Source organism: Rhamphochromis sp. 'chilingali', assembly GCF_963969265.1.
Source record: "Rhamphochromis sp. 'chilingali' genome assembly, chromosome: 16".
In the NCBI taxonomy this organism is placed as follows: domain Eukaryota; kingdom Metazoa; phylum Chordata; class Actinopteri; order Cichliformes; family Cichlidae; genus Rhamphochromis; species Rhamphochromis sp. 'chilingali'.
The window spans coordinates 3327412-3344203 of record NC_137943.1 but is presented as its reverse complement, the minus strand read 5'-3'; the positions used below and the strand labels follow the sequence as shown (position 1 = coordinate 3344203).

The 16792-nt window shown below is 40.2% G+C and overlaps 1 protein-coding gene across 4 annotated transcripts in view; it reads right to left on the bottom strand.

The window, feature by feature from the left end:
- The window catches only part of col15a1b (collagen, type XV, alpha 1b), a 54484-nt gene that overhangs the window by 17741 nt on the left and 19951 nt on the right, over window positions 1–16792 (bottom strand). Inside the window, exons 1-16 of one of the 4 annotated variants that reach the window (XM_080861723.1) lie at window positions 15711–16340; window positions 10612–10799; window positions 10118–10327; window positions 9853–10005; window positions 7498–7572; window positions 7220–7294; window positions 5948–6050; window positions 5742–5782; window positions 5437–5595; window positions 5262–5288; window positions 5117–5179; window positions 4901–4978; window positions 4695–4757; window positions 4457–4609; window positions 197–250; window positions 31–66 (exon numbers count right to left, since the gene is read on the bottom strand). In XM_080861723.1, coding sequence (XP_080717849.1) covers window positions 31–66; window positions 197–250; window positions 4457–4609; window positions 4695–4757; window positions 4901–4978; window positions 5117–5179; window positions 5262–5288; window positions 5437–5595; window positions 5742–5782; window positions 5948–6050; window positions 7220–7294; window positions 7498–7572; window positions 9853–10005; window positions 10118–10327; window positions 10612–10799; window positions 15711–16095 — 1863 coding nt within the window. In that variant the 5' untranslated portion in view covers window positions 16096–16340. Of the gene's footprint in view, window positions 1–30; window positions 67–196; window positions 251–4456; window positions 4610–4694; window positions 4758–4900; window positions 4979–5116; window positions 5180–5261; window positions 5289–5436; window positions 5596–5741; window positions 5783–5947; window positions 6054–7219; window positions 7295–7497; window positions 7573–9852; window positions 10006–10117; window positions 10328–10611; window positions 10800–15710; window positions 16341–16792 lie in introns of those variants that run through there. The other 3 variants (XM_080861722.1, XM_080861724.1, XM_080861725.1) reach the window with 3 other exon arrangements.

Below are 16792 nucleotides of genomic sequence, written 5' to 3'. Positions count from 1 at the left end.
TATGACTCTGTTTTGAGTAGTATAAATTACCTTTGGCCCAGGAGGCCCAGGTAGGCCTTGCTCACCCTAAAGGAAGTAAAGGAGTTAATATACTTTAGTTACCTATCATTACTAATAAAGACTGTCTACACTAAAAATGTGCAGAAGTTTGGCAATAAGGTTAGATGTCTTTTCTTTTAGCTCTTGGTGTTCATACCTTCTCGCCTGCAGCCCCAGGTGAACCTGGAGGACCAGCTTTTCCTGCTGGACCCTGGAAATATAGAAAGACACATGCAGAGTGTAGAGAAATAAAGCTGTGGTAAGTCATAGGTATGCTAGTATGGGAGCATACTGTCGCTGTGTGTTGACACTTTGGCTGTTCCAACAGGAACAATCCAGAGTGCAACTGTGACCCTCGTCACCTTAAAGGAATACATGAATGTTTGGAAGCTGTTCGATTCTTCAGCTTCCTTAAATGATAATATCATCCATGCCAACACTGCTCTGCACTAAATGATGATTTTAACCTCAATACGAAACGTTCTGCTTTAACGCAGACAATGGTAAATGGCTGTTTATATCATTGCCTCTTATTTGTCCAACTGGCACAAACAATTCAAAGCAGCAACATACAAATAAATTGAACAATTTTCAATCAAGGTGTTTGTGACTGTTTGCCATTTAGCTAAATGTGCTGTAGCGTGAAGGATCGATGTCATCAACCATATAGGCGAGGATGATTTTATCGCCTCTTTTTTCATCACCTAACAGCAAGCTGAAGTGATGATACATTCAGTATATCCCTTTAATCAAGCAGCACCACTCAGAGCAGTGTTTCTGTGCCAACCCACTGATGGACCCATAAAACCTCAGACTTCATTGGTAACACACTCACTGCCAGCTGATCCAAGAGAAGACTGCTTACTACTAAAGCTATAATATGTATTTCTGTTTGTTCATCAATCCAGCACATTAATCTAGTCCAGGATATTTCGTTTAACTGATAATATTGAGAGCTTTTTGTCACGTGACCTTGGTGGCACTGTCACATACAAATCTTTACTTAACCAACTGTTTGGTTCATGTAGAAATCGCCCATTTGTAACTTTAGTAGCAGACGCAGGGATATATATATACAGTAGTTTATATATCCCTGATATCCCTGAGAAAAATCAGCCAACAGAAGTAAAAAATGAATGTGACTGGTGCAAAAGGCAGAGCAGTTCCTTTACCATGTGCAGTGAGAGAAGCATGAGGTTATAAGCAATAAGAGTGTGGCCAGATCCTTTCAGTTCAGTTGCTTGTCATCATATAGAGTAAAATGTCATGCTGATTTTTTTTCCTTGGCAATGACAATTTTGGAACTGAAAGTAAAAGAACCACTTTGGGTTTCATGGCACAGCGATTATCACTTTCAGCTTTAGCACAAGCAAGCCAGCAGTTAAGATAACGTAGTTGGAGATAATGTGCAGTCATTTGTGCCTGAGCATTAGGGTAGTTAGCTAAGGTTCATCTTTATTGCTTTGACACCGTTTTATCACGGTGAAAGCTAAATGTTGTCTACCTCAATGCTCTAGCGCTGACTGAAATTCTGCCTTTCTTTGTTTGCTGGTTTTCCAGGCAAACTGGGCAGTATACCTCGCCTGAACCCCATGCTGACTCAAAGTCAGAATCAGAACCAGAACTAGAGCCGAAGTCTGAGGCGAGGACAGCGGAGAACTCTGAGCTCAAACCTGAACCGTCAGGCCCAGAACCACTAAACCAATCCTCAACCATCTGAAACAAATAGGAGAGATTCCAGGTAGGAATAAGAAGGAGGAACAATAAAGGTACGAATAAAGATTGGTTGTGGAGATAAAGGACAATGAAATGGAGAGAGACAGTTAGAGAACGGCTGGTATACATCGGTCATTGGCTTATATAAACACAGAAATGCAAATCACTACAATATGACAATATTTAAGAAATAAAATAAATAATCCAAATAAAATGTGAAGGTACAAGATATAGTAAAACAGAACATATGAAAAAAACAATTATGTAAAAATATTATAGGCTATAATAATGTCTCCTGATGTAGCACTGTTATACTAACAGAGGTGTCTGTCCAGTGTCTATACAGCATCTTCTGATTTCTTCATTTTTTGCATATTTGTCACTCTTAAATTCTTCAGATCATCAGACAAATTTTAAAATTAGACAAAGATAACCTAAGTAAATACAAAATGCAGCTTTAAATTACTTTCTTTACTAAATGAAAACAGCTAACCAAGTCTTCCAGGTCCTGTGTGTTAAAGTAATTTCCCCCTAAACCTAACAAACTGTAATCAAGTCTTTGCAATTACTGCCATAGAGCATTTCTTTGTTTGGCACGCCCGTCTTTGTAGAATTATTTTAATTCATCCACACTGGAGGATTTTCGAGTGTGAACAGCCTGTTTGAGGTCATGCCAAAGCATCTCAGGCACATTTAACTCTGAACTTTGAATAGTCCACTACAGAAACTTTTTTTTTCTGGAGCAATTCAGAGGTGGACTTGCTGGTGTGTTCTGGATAACTGCACTGCTGCATAACCAAGTGAGCTTGAGCTTCAGGGAATAAACTGATGGCCAGAAATTTCTCTTTTTCTGGTGGAGAGCAGAATTCATGGTCATCCAGGAAATCAAAGCAGCCCCAGACAAGTACCGCCATCCTTACAACTGCCAAACCTGGATTTGTCCACAGGTTTGTTAGATGGAGAAGTGTGATGTGTCACCACAGACAACACGTCTTCACTGCGTTACTTTTTCCACACAGGACCATGCATGTTTGGACAGTTGCATACGTCTGCAGAATCCCATCAGTGTATACAGGGAGTGCAGAATTATTAGGCAAGTTGTATTTTTGAGGAATAATGTTATTATTGAACAACAACCATGTTCTCAATGAACCCAAAAAACTCATTAATATCAAAGCTGAATGTTTTTGGAAGTAGTTTTTAGTTTGTTTTTAGTTTTAGCTATTTTAGGGGGATATCTGTGTGTGCAGGTGACTATTACTGTGCATAATTATTAGGCAACTTAACAAAAAACAAATATATACCCATTTCAATTATTTATTTTTACCAGTGAAACCAATATAACATCTCCACATTCACAAATATACATTTCTGACATTCAAAAACAAAACAAAAACAAATCAGCGACCAATATAGCCACCTTTCTTTGCAAGGACACTCAAAAGCCTGCCATCCATGGATTCTGTCAGTGTTTTGATCTGTTCACCATCAACATTGCGTGCAGCAGCAACCACAGCCTCCCAGACACTGTTCAGAGAGGTGTACTGTTTTCCCTCCTTGTAAATCTCACATTTGATGATGGACCACAGGTTCTCAATGGGGTTCAGATCAGGTGAACAAGGTGGCCATGTCATTAGTTTTTCTTCTTTTATACCCTTTCTTGCCAGCCACGCTGTGGAGTACCTGGACGCGTGTGATGGAGCATTGTCCTGCATGAAAATCATGTTTTTCTTGAAGGATGCAGACTTCTTCCTGTACCACTGCTTGAAGAAGGTGTCTTCCAGAAACTGGCAGTAGGACTGGGAGTTGAGCTTGACTCCATCCTCAACCCGAAAAGGCCCCACAAGCTCATCTTTGATGATACCAGCCCAAACCAGTACTCCACCTCCACCTTGCTGGCGTCTGAGTCGGACTGGAGCTCTCTGCCCTTTACCAATCCAGCCACGGGCCCATCCATCTGGCCCATCAAGACTCACTCTCATTTCATCAGTCCATAAAACCTTAGAAAAACCAGTCTTGAGATATTTCTTGGCCCAGTCTTGACGTTTCAGCTTGTGTGTCTTGTTCAGTGGTGGTCGTCTTTCAGCTTTTCTTACCTTGGCCATGTCTCTGAGTATTGCACACCTTGTGCTTTTGGGCACTCCAGTGATGTTGCAGCTCTGAAATATGGCCAAACTGGTGGCAAGTGGCATCTTGGCAGCTGCACGCTTGACTTTTCTCAGTTCATGGGCAGTTATTTTGCGCCTTGGTTTTTCCACACGCTTCTTGCGACCCTGTTGACTATTTTGAATGAAACGCTTGATTGTTCGATGATCACGCTTCAGAAGCTTTGCAATTTTGAGACTGCTGCATCCCTCTGCAAGATATCTCACTATTTTTGACTTTTCTGAGCCTGTCAAGTCCTTCTTTTGACCCATTTTGCCAAAGGAAAGTAAGTTGCCTAATAATTATGCACACCTGATATAGGGTGTTGATGTCATTAGACCACACCCCTTCTCATTACAGAGATGCACATCACCTAATATGCTTAATTGGTAGCAGGCTTTCGAGCCTATACAGCTTGGAGTAAGACGACATGCATGAAGAGGATGATGTGGACAAAATACTCATTTGCCTAATAATTCTGCACTCCCTGTATTACATAGATTTTTGTATTTAAAACAAATCATCTATTTTTCACTTAAATTGAAGGTTAACTTACTGGTACTCCTTGTTTGCCTTGAAGGCCATCACTGCCAGGTGCACCAGGTGGTCCAGCATGCCCAGGAGAAAGTCCTTCAATGGTGGCAGATGAGGACAGGTGGGGTCCAGGGGGACCAGGAGGTCCTGGAGGGCCCGGTGGACCAGGAGGACCCTAATGGAAGGAGATGTTAGATTTTTTTTCACTGCCATAATTGACTGTCAGACTCTTGCATCTGTTCACTAGTCCTTTCTCTTACCTGGATGAGGTCTGCATCGCTGTCCAGGTCTTCAAACCCAGAACCCAGGGCATCTGGTCCATACTAAAACACATTCATCAAGATGCTTTTCTTTGTATTCATGTCTTGTTTATGCTGCCTACATTTGATATCATTGCTAAAATGCAAGACAATACTGAGCAGACACATATTGGGAGGAAGTAGCGAAACCATAAACTGTTACTCACGGGTACACTGCGTGATCTGGGGGGTCCAGGGGGTCCAGGAAGGCCAGGGGGGCCTGGTAAACCAACTCCCGGGTCTCCCTGTAAGGAGGCAGGGAGGAGTAAAGTACAGAAGAAAAAGGCAGAACTTTTTCTTTTTATTTGGTATCATAAAATAAAACTACATTTGGAATAAAGAGTAACAGTTAATTAAATGCAACATGGATGCATTAGCTGGACCTTCTCTCCTTTAGCTCCAACTTCTCCGTTCAAGCCTGGAAATCCTTGAGACCCTTTTTGGCCCTGACGATGAAAATATAATTAGTGAGCGTAGCAACTGAAACAGAAAAAAACAAACAAGCAGACATAGTGCTGTTTAACTTACTGGACCTCCTTTATCGCCTCTGCTTCCCTGAAAGCAGAAGCACGAGGAAGCATGAGAGTCAGTGGTGCAAGAAGACTTATTACTTCGTGAGTTTAAAGTTCACTTAAAAAATCTCCGATGTTCTTCGAAAGATGGTGAAGGAAAAACACACAAACCCTCTTTTTGACACACAAACCTTGTGTCCATCTTTTCCTGGCAGCCCAGGAGATCCTGGTGGTCCCTGTGGGCCAGATGTTCCAAGCTTAGTCTCTCTGAATACACTGGGAGGACCTGGTGGACCAGGTGGGCCAGGCGGGCCAGGATCACCGCGCTCTCCTTTTAACCTGACATCACCCTTTAAAATTGAAATCAAGAAGTCTTTAAGTTATTTGTGTCTGTAGGGAAAATAAACTGAAACACTGGAGCTACATTTGTTATCTTCTGACCAACACTGTCTTCAAAATAAGACAACTAGGCAAGAAAGCCCACGCTCCAACTTACACCCTGTGGCTGCTCTCCCGCCTCCTCTGTTCGGTGTAGCCCTGCAAACAGCATATGACGTCTATCAGTTTTACTTCAGACAGCGTATGCTTACGTTATCATAGAGAGAGGACATTTAGAAAAGTAAATATGATAAAGGTTTAGTTCATAATTCAAATACTGAAGCTTTCATAGAATAAACAGGAACAAAACTTTGTGCTACAGACCTGTCATCAGGTCCACTCGGGCTTCTGTTGGACCCGTGTGAGGAGAAAAGTCCTCAAACTCCTCTGGAGCATCAGTGGGCGGAGCACTAACGGGAACACCCTCCTCCTTGCAAGAGACACAAATGGCTGTGATTCTGTCTCGTGTGTGCACCATGTCTTTGTCCCACCATTGTAAGTGTGACAACCTGCTCTTCCACATTAGCTTAGAAGGTCCTCCTTTCTCTTGTTCCTCCTGTGCATGTGTTGAAGTGTCCTCAGGCAAAAGTGTGAATGCGTGTGAAAGTTAGATAAAGGGTTTTGGTACAGATGAAAGAAGTGACTGTATTTAGGGATGGTTAATGGGGTTGAATTGGGTGAATGAGACTATTAACAGAAAGCACTTTGATTTTTCATTTAGTATACTTCAGATGAATTATTTTATTTTTCAAAACAAGAGCATTACTAAACATCAACACAATAAAAGACCAGCATCGTGTTCTGCTCTTTTTCTACTCTGCTGCTGATAGTGTCTCCAGGCCAGACTAGAAGGGTCTACCATGACTCCACCATTCTGTAGTAACAGGTTATTAAGGCCAGTTTTCTTTGAAGCATCAAAGTCAGTTTTAATTCAGAGATGTTTGGGGTCAAACTGACTTTTAGGTTGTGGGAGGATGAAAGACAGCACCAAAACAATGCATAGGGTTGAACTCTTACAAGTGCAAACAGACATGGAGTGTAGTTTTAGTTTTAAGCTCCAGACATAACAAGCGGACACACGCACGCACACACACACACACACACACACACACACACACACACACACACACACACACACACACACACACACACACACACACACACACACACACACACATTTTCATATCTTAGTGAGGGCATCTCATTGACATACTGCTTTCCCTATCCGCTTACCCCAAACCTAACCGATAAAAATGAATGGCTAACCCTAACCCTTACCCTAAACCTAACCATAACCTAATTGTAACCCTGACACTAAAATCACATTTTGAGCCTCAAAAATGCCTCAAACCCGTGGGGACGGCATTTTGTCCCCATCAGTGACTGTTGCTCCCCACAGGTATCGTATGCCAATTTTCTTTCCTCACAAAGATGTCTAAACATGTACACACACACACACACACACACACACACACACACACACACACACACACACACACACACACACACACACACACACACACTGATGGATGGAGTGGACTAAAGTAATCCATCCAGCCATCACCAGCCAACCCGTGCTGAGCCAGGCGTTCTCACCTGTGCGGTCTTCCTCAGGTCTTTCTCTGTCTCTCTGTCATCCAAAGCCTCGTCTCCACTGGCGTACCCCGAGGCCTTTATCAAACGTCATATTATACATTCATTGGTGAAAAAAAAAACCCTTTTAGCACAAATCCTTACAACCAGTAATTTTAACCACAAGGGGGAGCTGTGGATTGACATGTAAGTTTTTACAGCATTTTAAAATATCGCTAGGCAGACTGTGGCTTTGTGTTAGAAAGGTTTGCATTTCAGCAACAAGTTACGGAGTGTCTCACATAAGGATCATCGTCTTCACACTGCTCCTCAGCCACTCTTGGATCGTCTTTTATGACCAGCTGCTGAATCGAACCCTGCAGAGGAAAAAACAAAGGAAATGTGAAACATGTCACTGCATGGAGAGGAAGGCTTGTGCTGGCTGACTGACGGGAGTTCAGTGACTGCTGTGACCGTTGGGCTTCTGTCTGTCTGAGCAGTGCTAGAATTAGTTCTTCCGTTGTGTCCTCAGCATCAGTCTGGTAAGACCAAATAATAACACAAATGAAACAACAAAGCAGTGATGCTGCCTTTGTGGAGGTGTCATATTAGAGTTCCTCCACCAAACATTAGATATGTTTTCAGTCTCATTTCTCTGTGTTCTCATAATTCATCATAGGTAGTAACTCGAGCTACATTTAAGAGAAAGACTAACAATCTAATTAAAAATGGGTCATGGAATCACTGGCTTATGCCTTAAGATTGATGAATCTTAGTTGAGATGAGGGCAAAGAGATAACACGTCACATTTTGGTGTGAACTGGATCAATTTCTTTAAAATCGTGATGCAGGCACTCCAAGTGTCCATCTAGTTACTGGTCTACAGACTTCTTTGTGTGATTTGTTGGCAACATAATAACTGTCATCTGATTACATTGTACATGCAGTTAGGTCCATAACTATTTGGAAATGTACACAACATATGTACATTATGCACAACACTGCATAACACTTGCATCCCAAGTGTAGTGTGCTGTCTCACTGAGACTCCTCGTATGGTCATTTCAAACACAGCTCTGATTGTGGGCATAAAAGCTCCGCCCACCTGGAATAAATTATGTTCTTTGTATGAAAGAGCCAGTGAGAGGAAAGTTAGCTGAAAGGGAATGTTGCTCGTTTCAGACAGTGGAGGAAATGATGGACTGTGCAGGAATCAGCAGAGATTATTGTGAGCTGTGAGTCACCCAGAGCTATCTGTTTAAACAGTCCCCATTAAAATGTTTCATGGACTATCCTCAGTCTAAAAGGTGGGGACATATTTACATGCAGTTGCTGTAATTAGAATAGACAGAGGAAAAACTCTGTCTTGCCACTCAGCAGCCATCTTGAAATACCTCTGACATATAATTGGGAAGTTATTCTGAAGCATTAAAAAATTTACTTTAGTTTCAGTGATCAGTGTTTGGAATATTTGACAAAAATTAAAGCTTCTATTCTTCTGTCACAGCACTTCTATTCAGGACTGTGGATCTCTCTTAGAAAGTCTGACAGTGATACCAGACACACTGTATCACAGCAAAATGTGAGGTAATAGGCACACACACACACACATGCACGCACACACACACACACACAAACACACACACACGCATACACGCACACACATGCACACACGCACGCACACTGTCCCAGATGGGCACGAGTGCACGTACTGCTGCTGAGCGTGCACATATTTTGCCATCATGCTTCAGATAACCTGTTCAGACAGTCAAGCTACACTGAACGAAGCAGAGTGAGGTGATAAGGGTGTCTCACCACAGCAATTTGCTCCCAGCTCGTATTTCTTTTATTTTTTATCTTTTCTTTTTGTGTGGAGATAGTTGAGATGGAAAAGAAGTCATGTGTCAAAGTGGCTTTTGTAATAGATTTTCATTCCTTTTGGCCAAAGAACGTCATGTATTCATTCTGGAAACGTCGGAGTTGACATTGCACAGACATTTGTTTCAATGACAAGCACACAAACATTTTTGTTTTGTTTTTTTCCTGAATGAGAAATGACATCAAGTTTGCATTTGTGCCCTATCACGATGCAGCACTCCACGGTCTGCCTTTGATCACACCACAACCAAGCCATGTTGATATCTTCAACTTCCTCATCTGCAGTTGATTTACTCCCCCATGTATCCTCCCCTCTCACTTCCTCTCTGTGTGTGATCTGTAGGCCTGGCTGTATTCTTATCCAGTCCAGAAAAACGTGTATTCATTTTGCATTAGGATGTGGAAACTGTCCTAAATAAATAAAAACTGGCCAAACATCTTGACGCTATGATTAAGAAAAGTCTCCCAAAGAGAGACAAGAACAGTTCACTCTACCGAGGAAACAGTTCAACCAAACCAATGAAAAACTGCATAAAATTAATTACTTCTAGGTCTTTCCATCTCAAATCAGGCAGATTTTTCAAACATTTTCTGTTTGGTCAGTGGAAGTTTTTGCTTCCCTTTCTTACCATCAAAATCGATATGGGGTCTTTATTTAGAGACAGATTTATTTAGAGTACTGGCTAGTTAAATGTGAAAAAAAGAAGAAAATATATAGTTCTTTCTCTCGTTCTTTCTCTCATTTTCGGTTACCACATTAATATTAAACTTTCACTTACCACAAACTTGTCAAGCCCCATGCTTCCTGCATTAGCTACAAAAATGCCTGAATTGTGTGAAAAGGTGAGTTTCTCTGGCCTACGATGGAAGTCCTTACTCTCGGCCTCTCCACAGTCCAAGTAGAGACGGACCTCATTATGCTCCACCACCACCTGACAGGCAGAGACAACAGACGTCAGTCCACAATGACTTGGACAAAGTTAAACCACTCATCTTAGTGGAAGAGTCTTTTTATCTTTTGTCGTTAACCTGGATGAAGCTCACCGTGAATCGTGTCCACTGGTCAGTCATATCCGGGACGCTAAAGGCAGCCGCTTTGTGGCTGTGGGAGGCCTGCTCCTGGTCAGTGTAGTACAGTAAGATGCTCTGGAGGCCCTCGCGAACTGGAGTGAGGGCCAAACCCAGCTTCACCACCTTGCGTTGGGCATCTGTGATGGCAAAGAGCATGCCACCTCTCTGGCTAGCTGGGCGCACCTGGAATAATACGATGGTGTGAGGAAAAAAAAAGACTTTAAGCTTTTGCTTCCACATCCCTTTCACATGAAATTCAGTCATAAGTGAGTATATGAAAACATTAAAGAGATATTTTTCTGTATTCACAGTTTTTAAACAGGGACAAACATATGAGTCTTGCTTTAATGTCGACATTTAACACGGTGATGACACAAGGAGGCATTCGCCCTCATAAACCGTCATATCTTTAGTTATGACAACTGAGCATGTTGACAATCAAGGAGGCTAGAAGATTGTAGGGTTACCGTGACGATGATAGCAAAGTCCCGGTAGAACGATCCCGGCACAAAGGTTTTGGTGAGTCGGCCGACATTGGCTTGAGACCCAAATTTGTAGGCTGGATGACCCTCAAAGCCAGCAGTGAAGGACACAGAGGGAGGGAGGGGGAAGCCAATTAAGTCCGTTAGGTTCAGATAACTTCCTGAGCCTTGCTCTGACAGAGACAGACAGGAATAGTATATATTAATAAATGCTGTACGTGGAGAGTGAGAGAGATAGAAAACAAGACAAAACACACTGCTGCATTTTTCATTCAAGTTTTATTCTTTCAAATCCTTCCCAGAGACACTAAAAATCCTAAATGTGTAGTATATTATATTTAAAGGCAAGCGTTCTGAACACACACTGCAATATTTAGCCTTAAGTGCAGATGAACCTGATCCAAATTGCAGTTATCTTGTTTTAATGTCTCAACCTCCATCTTCATCCCATTTGTCTGCCCTGTGTGTTCCTGGTTAATTCGCCACTTAAAATGAGGAGGAGAGGTACTTGTGATCCTGACACGGTGTTAATTTGACTTGATTTGATCCAGACTCTGCCCACCACGGCTCACTGCTCTGCCTCGTATGGACATAATCCTCAGAAACAGAATAACCGGCAATTAGAGTGCTTGGTGCATATGTGAAGAGACGGTTTCACATTCCCTTGACTCCTCTCACTGTGAGGCCTGTCTCCCGTGGCGACACTCACCTCAGCATTCCAGGCATGCTCGTCCCTGTTATCTAAATCTTTGTCACTTACATGCACGTGTATAAGATCTGCATAAGCTTAAGATCAAACATACAGGTCACCCATGTGAACGCACACAAACACCAGATCAGACAGATTAACATTTAGGGCTCTCTAATTCATCAGCCTGGCCAAGAGGAAACATACCTGATTAGAGGGTTTGGTATGTGTGCCACTGTGTGTATGCATCACTCAGTGCACCGCTCACCCTTGCACATTTACACTTTTCTTCCTGCAAACAAATACACACACCCAAGCCCACACACCTCCAGTCCAGATGTGCAAGCATTAGTATCCTGCTATGGGAGAACTGAATTTACAGCTAGACGTCCTAGTGACGACATCTGGGGTGTAGCAAAGTAATGCAGTAACTTAGAGCCAGTCTTCATTGTTAAAATACATATTTGCAGACTAGTTCAAAAAACTATTTTGGTTTCCATGGGTGGCTTCTCACTTCATAACAACTATAAAAAGGTCACTTAAAAAAGACAAAACGAATCCATTTCAATACTGGGCAGATGAGATGCGTGGCTACTTTTATTGCCTTACGCGTTTTGTGAAAGATAAAACAGCCTGCTGTGTGCTACAGCCAGGCTGTAGTTTTAGTGTTGATGAAGGAAAATAGCAGCACTTAGTCTTGGTTCTTGGGTTTGTATCTGTATAGTTTATGAATACAGCTTGCTAACCAAGCTTCACAGGCCAGTTAAGGCTTTTCAGTGGTGACAGCAAAGACGCAGATACTCAGACTTCTAAAGCAGACTCCTAAACCAAAGGGTAATGTCATAGTCGCTATAGCCATCTTGTCTATTTTGCAATTTAATTTGACCTCTGCACCAGTTTTGATGAACTTCAGCAGGTTATCATGATGGTATAGTGCAGCTAATTAAAATGTACTTGCTTGACAGGCCGAGCGGTTTCAAGTGATTAGTGTTGTCCATGTGTGAAGCTACTTCTCTGTCCATTACACACAGCCAGTTACTTCAAAATAAGGTGCTATATCAACAGTTAATATAATGACTTAATTTCCTATATTGTAAGGTATAGAATTGATTCTAATTAGTGTTTTCATGATCGGGGCACTCTAAAGACCAGATTTACTCAGGTCTCTACACCAGGACAAAATGCTGTTTATATGCTGTCAGCATAAAAACAGAATCCCCAAACAAACAGAATTATGATGGATTAAAACTGATAACTGAAATAAAACTCACAGGCAGGTGATGGAGAGTCATTCAGTTTCAGTTTAGCAATGGCTGTAATTGAGCAATGGTCACTGGACATCTGAGTTTTGCATAAGAGCCCTTCGATCAAGTGATCATCTCCTTACCTTACATAAGTCTAGGATGGTTCATAGAGGAGATCATTTGCGGTTGTGGCACCGAAAATGTGGAATGACCTCTCCACATTAGAAAGGCCCCGACTGTCACTCTTTTTAAATCGCATCTTAAAACATATTTTTTTACTCTGACTTTCGAAACTGTATGAGAGTTACCGATTCTTTTATCCTAATTTTCTTTTAATTTTTTTTACCTGTTGTTGTTGTTGTTAATGTCGTTGTTTAATTGTTATTTTGTACATCACTTTGGTCAGCTCCCTGTTGTTATTAAATGTGCTTTATAAATAAATGAATGAATGAATGAATAGGACACAAATAAATACAGTTTTGTTATTTTAACCTCAGCATAAAACTTTAGCAGCAGGAAAATCTCATGTGAATCAGAGCTTTAACCAGCGAGTGAAAAAAACACAAAAAACATCTGAATTTAAAAAAATGTTGGACCGACAAAAACTGGCCCTTACATTTGTTCCTGTATGTCTGCTGCATGTATAAATAGTAACCCATTTGCTCAAAGTTGTATAAAGTATTTCAGTTAATGCCGTTTTTCAGCCTGTACCAATGCCCAGGACACATCAGAGTAAATACCTGTGCAACAATAACTCCCAGAGTGCCCATGAACAAATCCTGTGTTAATCACATGAAAGTGATTAACACTAGAACCAGCAAGAGGCTCATTTTGACTGCAGACTGAGGTGGAGCAGTGTGGATGGTGAATGAGACTGAAGCTGCAGGTCCTGTGAAGCAGAGGTACTCGTGGACGTGTGATAAACTTACAACAGTTCATTTATTATGTTTCTGGTTTTATTGGAGCCAGCTGTGAGCTTAATTTGAAAACAAGCTCTTCAATCTGTTTCAGTGTGTTTCATACCTTCTTTTTTATATACCTTGTCAAATCTGAGTTATTATCAAACAAATTTGTAAATGTAAATTAAGTATTTAACTATTTAACAGGACAGGGTCAGAATGATCCTCGTCCATGGTGGTTCAATACATTCACACTCATGATTCTTGAAATTACATTTTATTAGTTTTATTGTTTTTTTGTTACTACTCCTCATTTCACTAATTTAATATTTTCATCAAAGTGTCATCATTAATAAATGCATTAATTCACCTAATACTCAGGTCTCAGCTAGCATTTTAGACAATCATACAGTATTATTATTATTATTATTATTGTTATTATTATTATTATTATTATTATTATTGTTATTGTTATTATTATTATTATTGTTATTATTATTATTATTATTATTGTTATTATTATTGTTATTATTATTATTATTATTGTTATTGTTATTGTTATTATTATTATTATTATTATTATTATTATTGTTATTATTATTATTATTATTATTATTATTATTATTATTATTATTATTATTATTATTATTATTATTGTTATTATTGTTATTATTATTATTATTATTATTATTATTATTATTATTGTTATTATTATTGTTGTTGTTATTATTATTATTATTATTGTTATTGTTATTATTATTATTGTTATTATTATTATTATTGTTATTATTATTATTATTATTATTATTGTTATTATTGTTATTATTATTATTATTATTATTGTTATTATTATTATTATTATTATTATTATTATTATTGCTGTTGTTGTTATTATTATTATTATTGTTATTATTATTGTTGTTATTATTATTATTATTATTATTATTGTTGTTATTGTTATTATTATTATTATTATTATTGTTATTATTATTATTATTATTATTATTGCTGTTGTTATTATTATTATTATTATTATTATTATTATTGTTGTTGTTATTATTATTATTATTATTATTATTATTATTATTGTTATTATTATTGTTGTTGTTGTTGTTGTTGTTGTTGTTGTGAACTTCAAATCTTAATCATGGTCATCTTGTTTTTTTTATTCCTGCTTCTCAAACCTAATCCTCATCTTGGCCACATGAACGCCTAATCAGCTTGCAGACTTATAAAAACCAATATTAACCATGCATAACCTTTTAAACCCACCTCAGCCTTCGCATGCCACACAAAAGCTTCCTGTAGCTTGGCCCACTCTTTCCAGACGTCTCAGACTATAGACTAGGACTAGATCACATACTGGTCAGCAGGGATTCTGTTCTCCTTTATGAGATACACTTAGACAGGATGGAAAGACTGTGTAGGCCCACTCAACCACTGAACCATCAACATGACCCAGTAAACAAATAAAGAGAATCTGAGGTGTGAACATTTATGCATAATTACCCGCTCGATGCTTTGAAACATAACTTCCTCTGCAGTCACTCAGAAGCAGAAAATGGTTACCTGGTGCTGTTGTTATTGGAAACTAGTCACGTAAGTAGTAATATATAACAGTACAAACAGTTAACTGGAGGATATATTGATCACCCAGCTTTGCTCAGGAGTACTGATGGTTAAATCCCGTCTTTTACACACTTCATTGTTAGCAAAAACCAAACCAAAGCTAATGACTGTCACAGCATAACTTTAAAGACATTTTAATTTCTGTTTTACAAATAAACCAGCCTTTACAAGGATATATCACGTAACATTTTTGGTTTCAATTCGTTTCCAGTCTAAGAGATGATAAATGAGATCTTTGCTTTTTTATGAAATATTGCCACATGTAGCATTTACTGACCACTATTAATGCTACAGCACAAGTAACACTGAAACATTTTTCACAGTCTTTCTGTGTTTCATTTTGTGTAGTTTATCAATCACACACACACCAATAGATACATCTGGGGGCAATTACAAGTTCAATATCAAGTATACTGAAGATCAGAGGAGCTGGGGATCAAAGCACCAACCTGCCAGTTCGTGAATGAGCCACTGCCTGAAATAAGACAACTTATTTAAAAACAAGCCAAGCAGCTCTGGATCTTTAGTCTGACCACTAACCAAATCGGATTTCTCTAATGGCTAGTCCCAAATGTATGGAGCACAATGGAGCCTCCCAGAAGTTAGAACACCCGCTAAACTCACCATTTCTCCAGTGTTTCAGGGGTTTGTCCGAAGACCCACTTTTACTGTCTCCACCTGCAGTCTTCCCTGTAGGAAATGTCCAGTGATCTGCAGTAGTGAAACCAGACGGTGACACTCCTGAGCTGGGCTGAGTGGGGGTCAAAACAGACCCTTCTGTGTGAACACCCTCCACAGCATTCACCAGCACCTCGTCCACTTTTACTGACCACACTGGCGTTGTGCCCGGGGTGTCAGAAAATCTTGGATACGTCACGGTCGGAGAGGTAACTGAAGGAGGAATGGTGGTGGTTTTAGGATTTCCCCAGAACAAACTCCACCACTGGCCACTCACAGGAGAGAAGACGAGGAAGAAGAGTGCAAGGGAGAGGTGTGCAGGTTCCATCATCTGCCTGCGTCTCTCTCAGGTGGATGCTCTCTGATCTGTATGAGCACAGATATTGCACACATGCAAACATATAGGCAAGGAAGATGCTGAGGGTCCAATTATGAGAAGTTACTTTCTGCAGAGAGCAGAAGTAATCCAGGTGATCCAGAGGGACGAAACAAAAAGTGAAAAAACAAGCCGTTTGTCTCCTGCTGCCTCTCTTGTCTCTTTTCCTCTTCGTTATGACCTCTCTCTCCTGCCCTGTTTCCATCCCCCCTGACATCTCCTCTCTGCACACCCCCACCCTCCTTTTTCTCTGTGTAATTATTGACTCCCCCTACTTTGGAGGGGGGACTCTACACCACAGCTGACTTGACTTGATTTTTCTCTCCCGTTGCCTCACAGACAAGAAGATTAGAGCGTTCGTTAACAAGGCCTCAATCCTCCACCTCCTTCCGTGCATCTACTGCCATTTCTGTGATCACACATGTGGTCTAAAAGTCATGACGCACACTGACTGTTATAAAGCAGAAACACAGTGGGAGTGGGGCACAACCATGTGGTCTACACGCAAATATCATCCCCATGGCCGCATGTGTGTGACAAATTAAAAAGTACATGTATCAGTAAGGAAGTGTTTGACATGCCTTTAATGAAATATAACTACATACTGCGCTGCATGTCTGTGTAAGCGCTCAGGTGTTCAGGTCTCCATCAT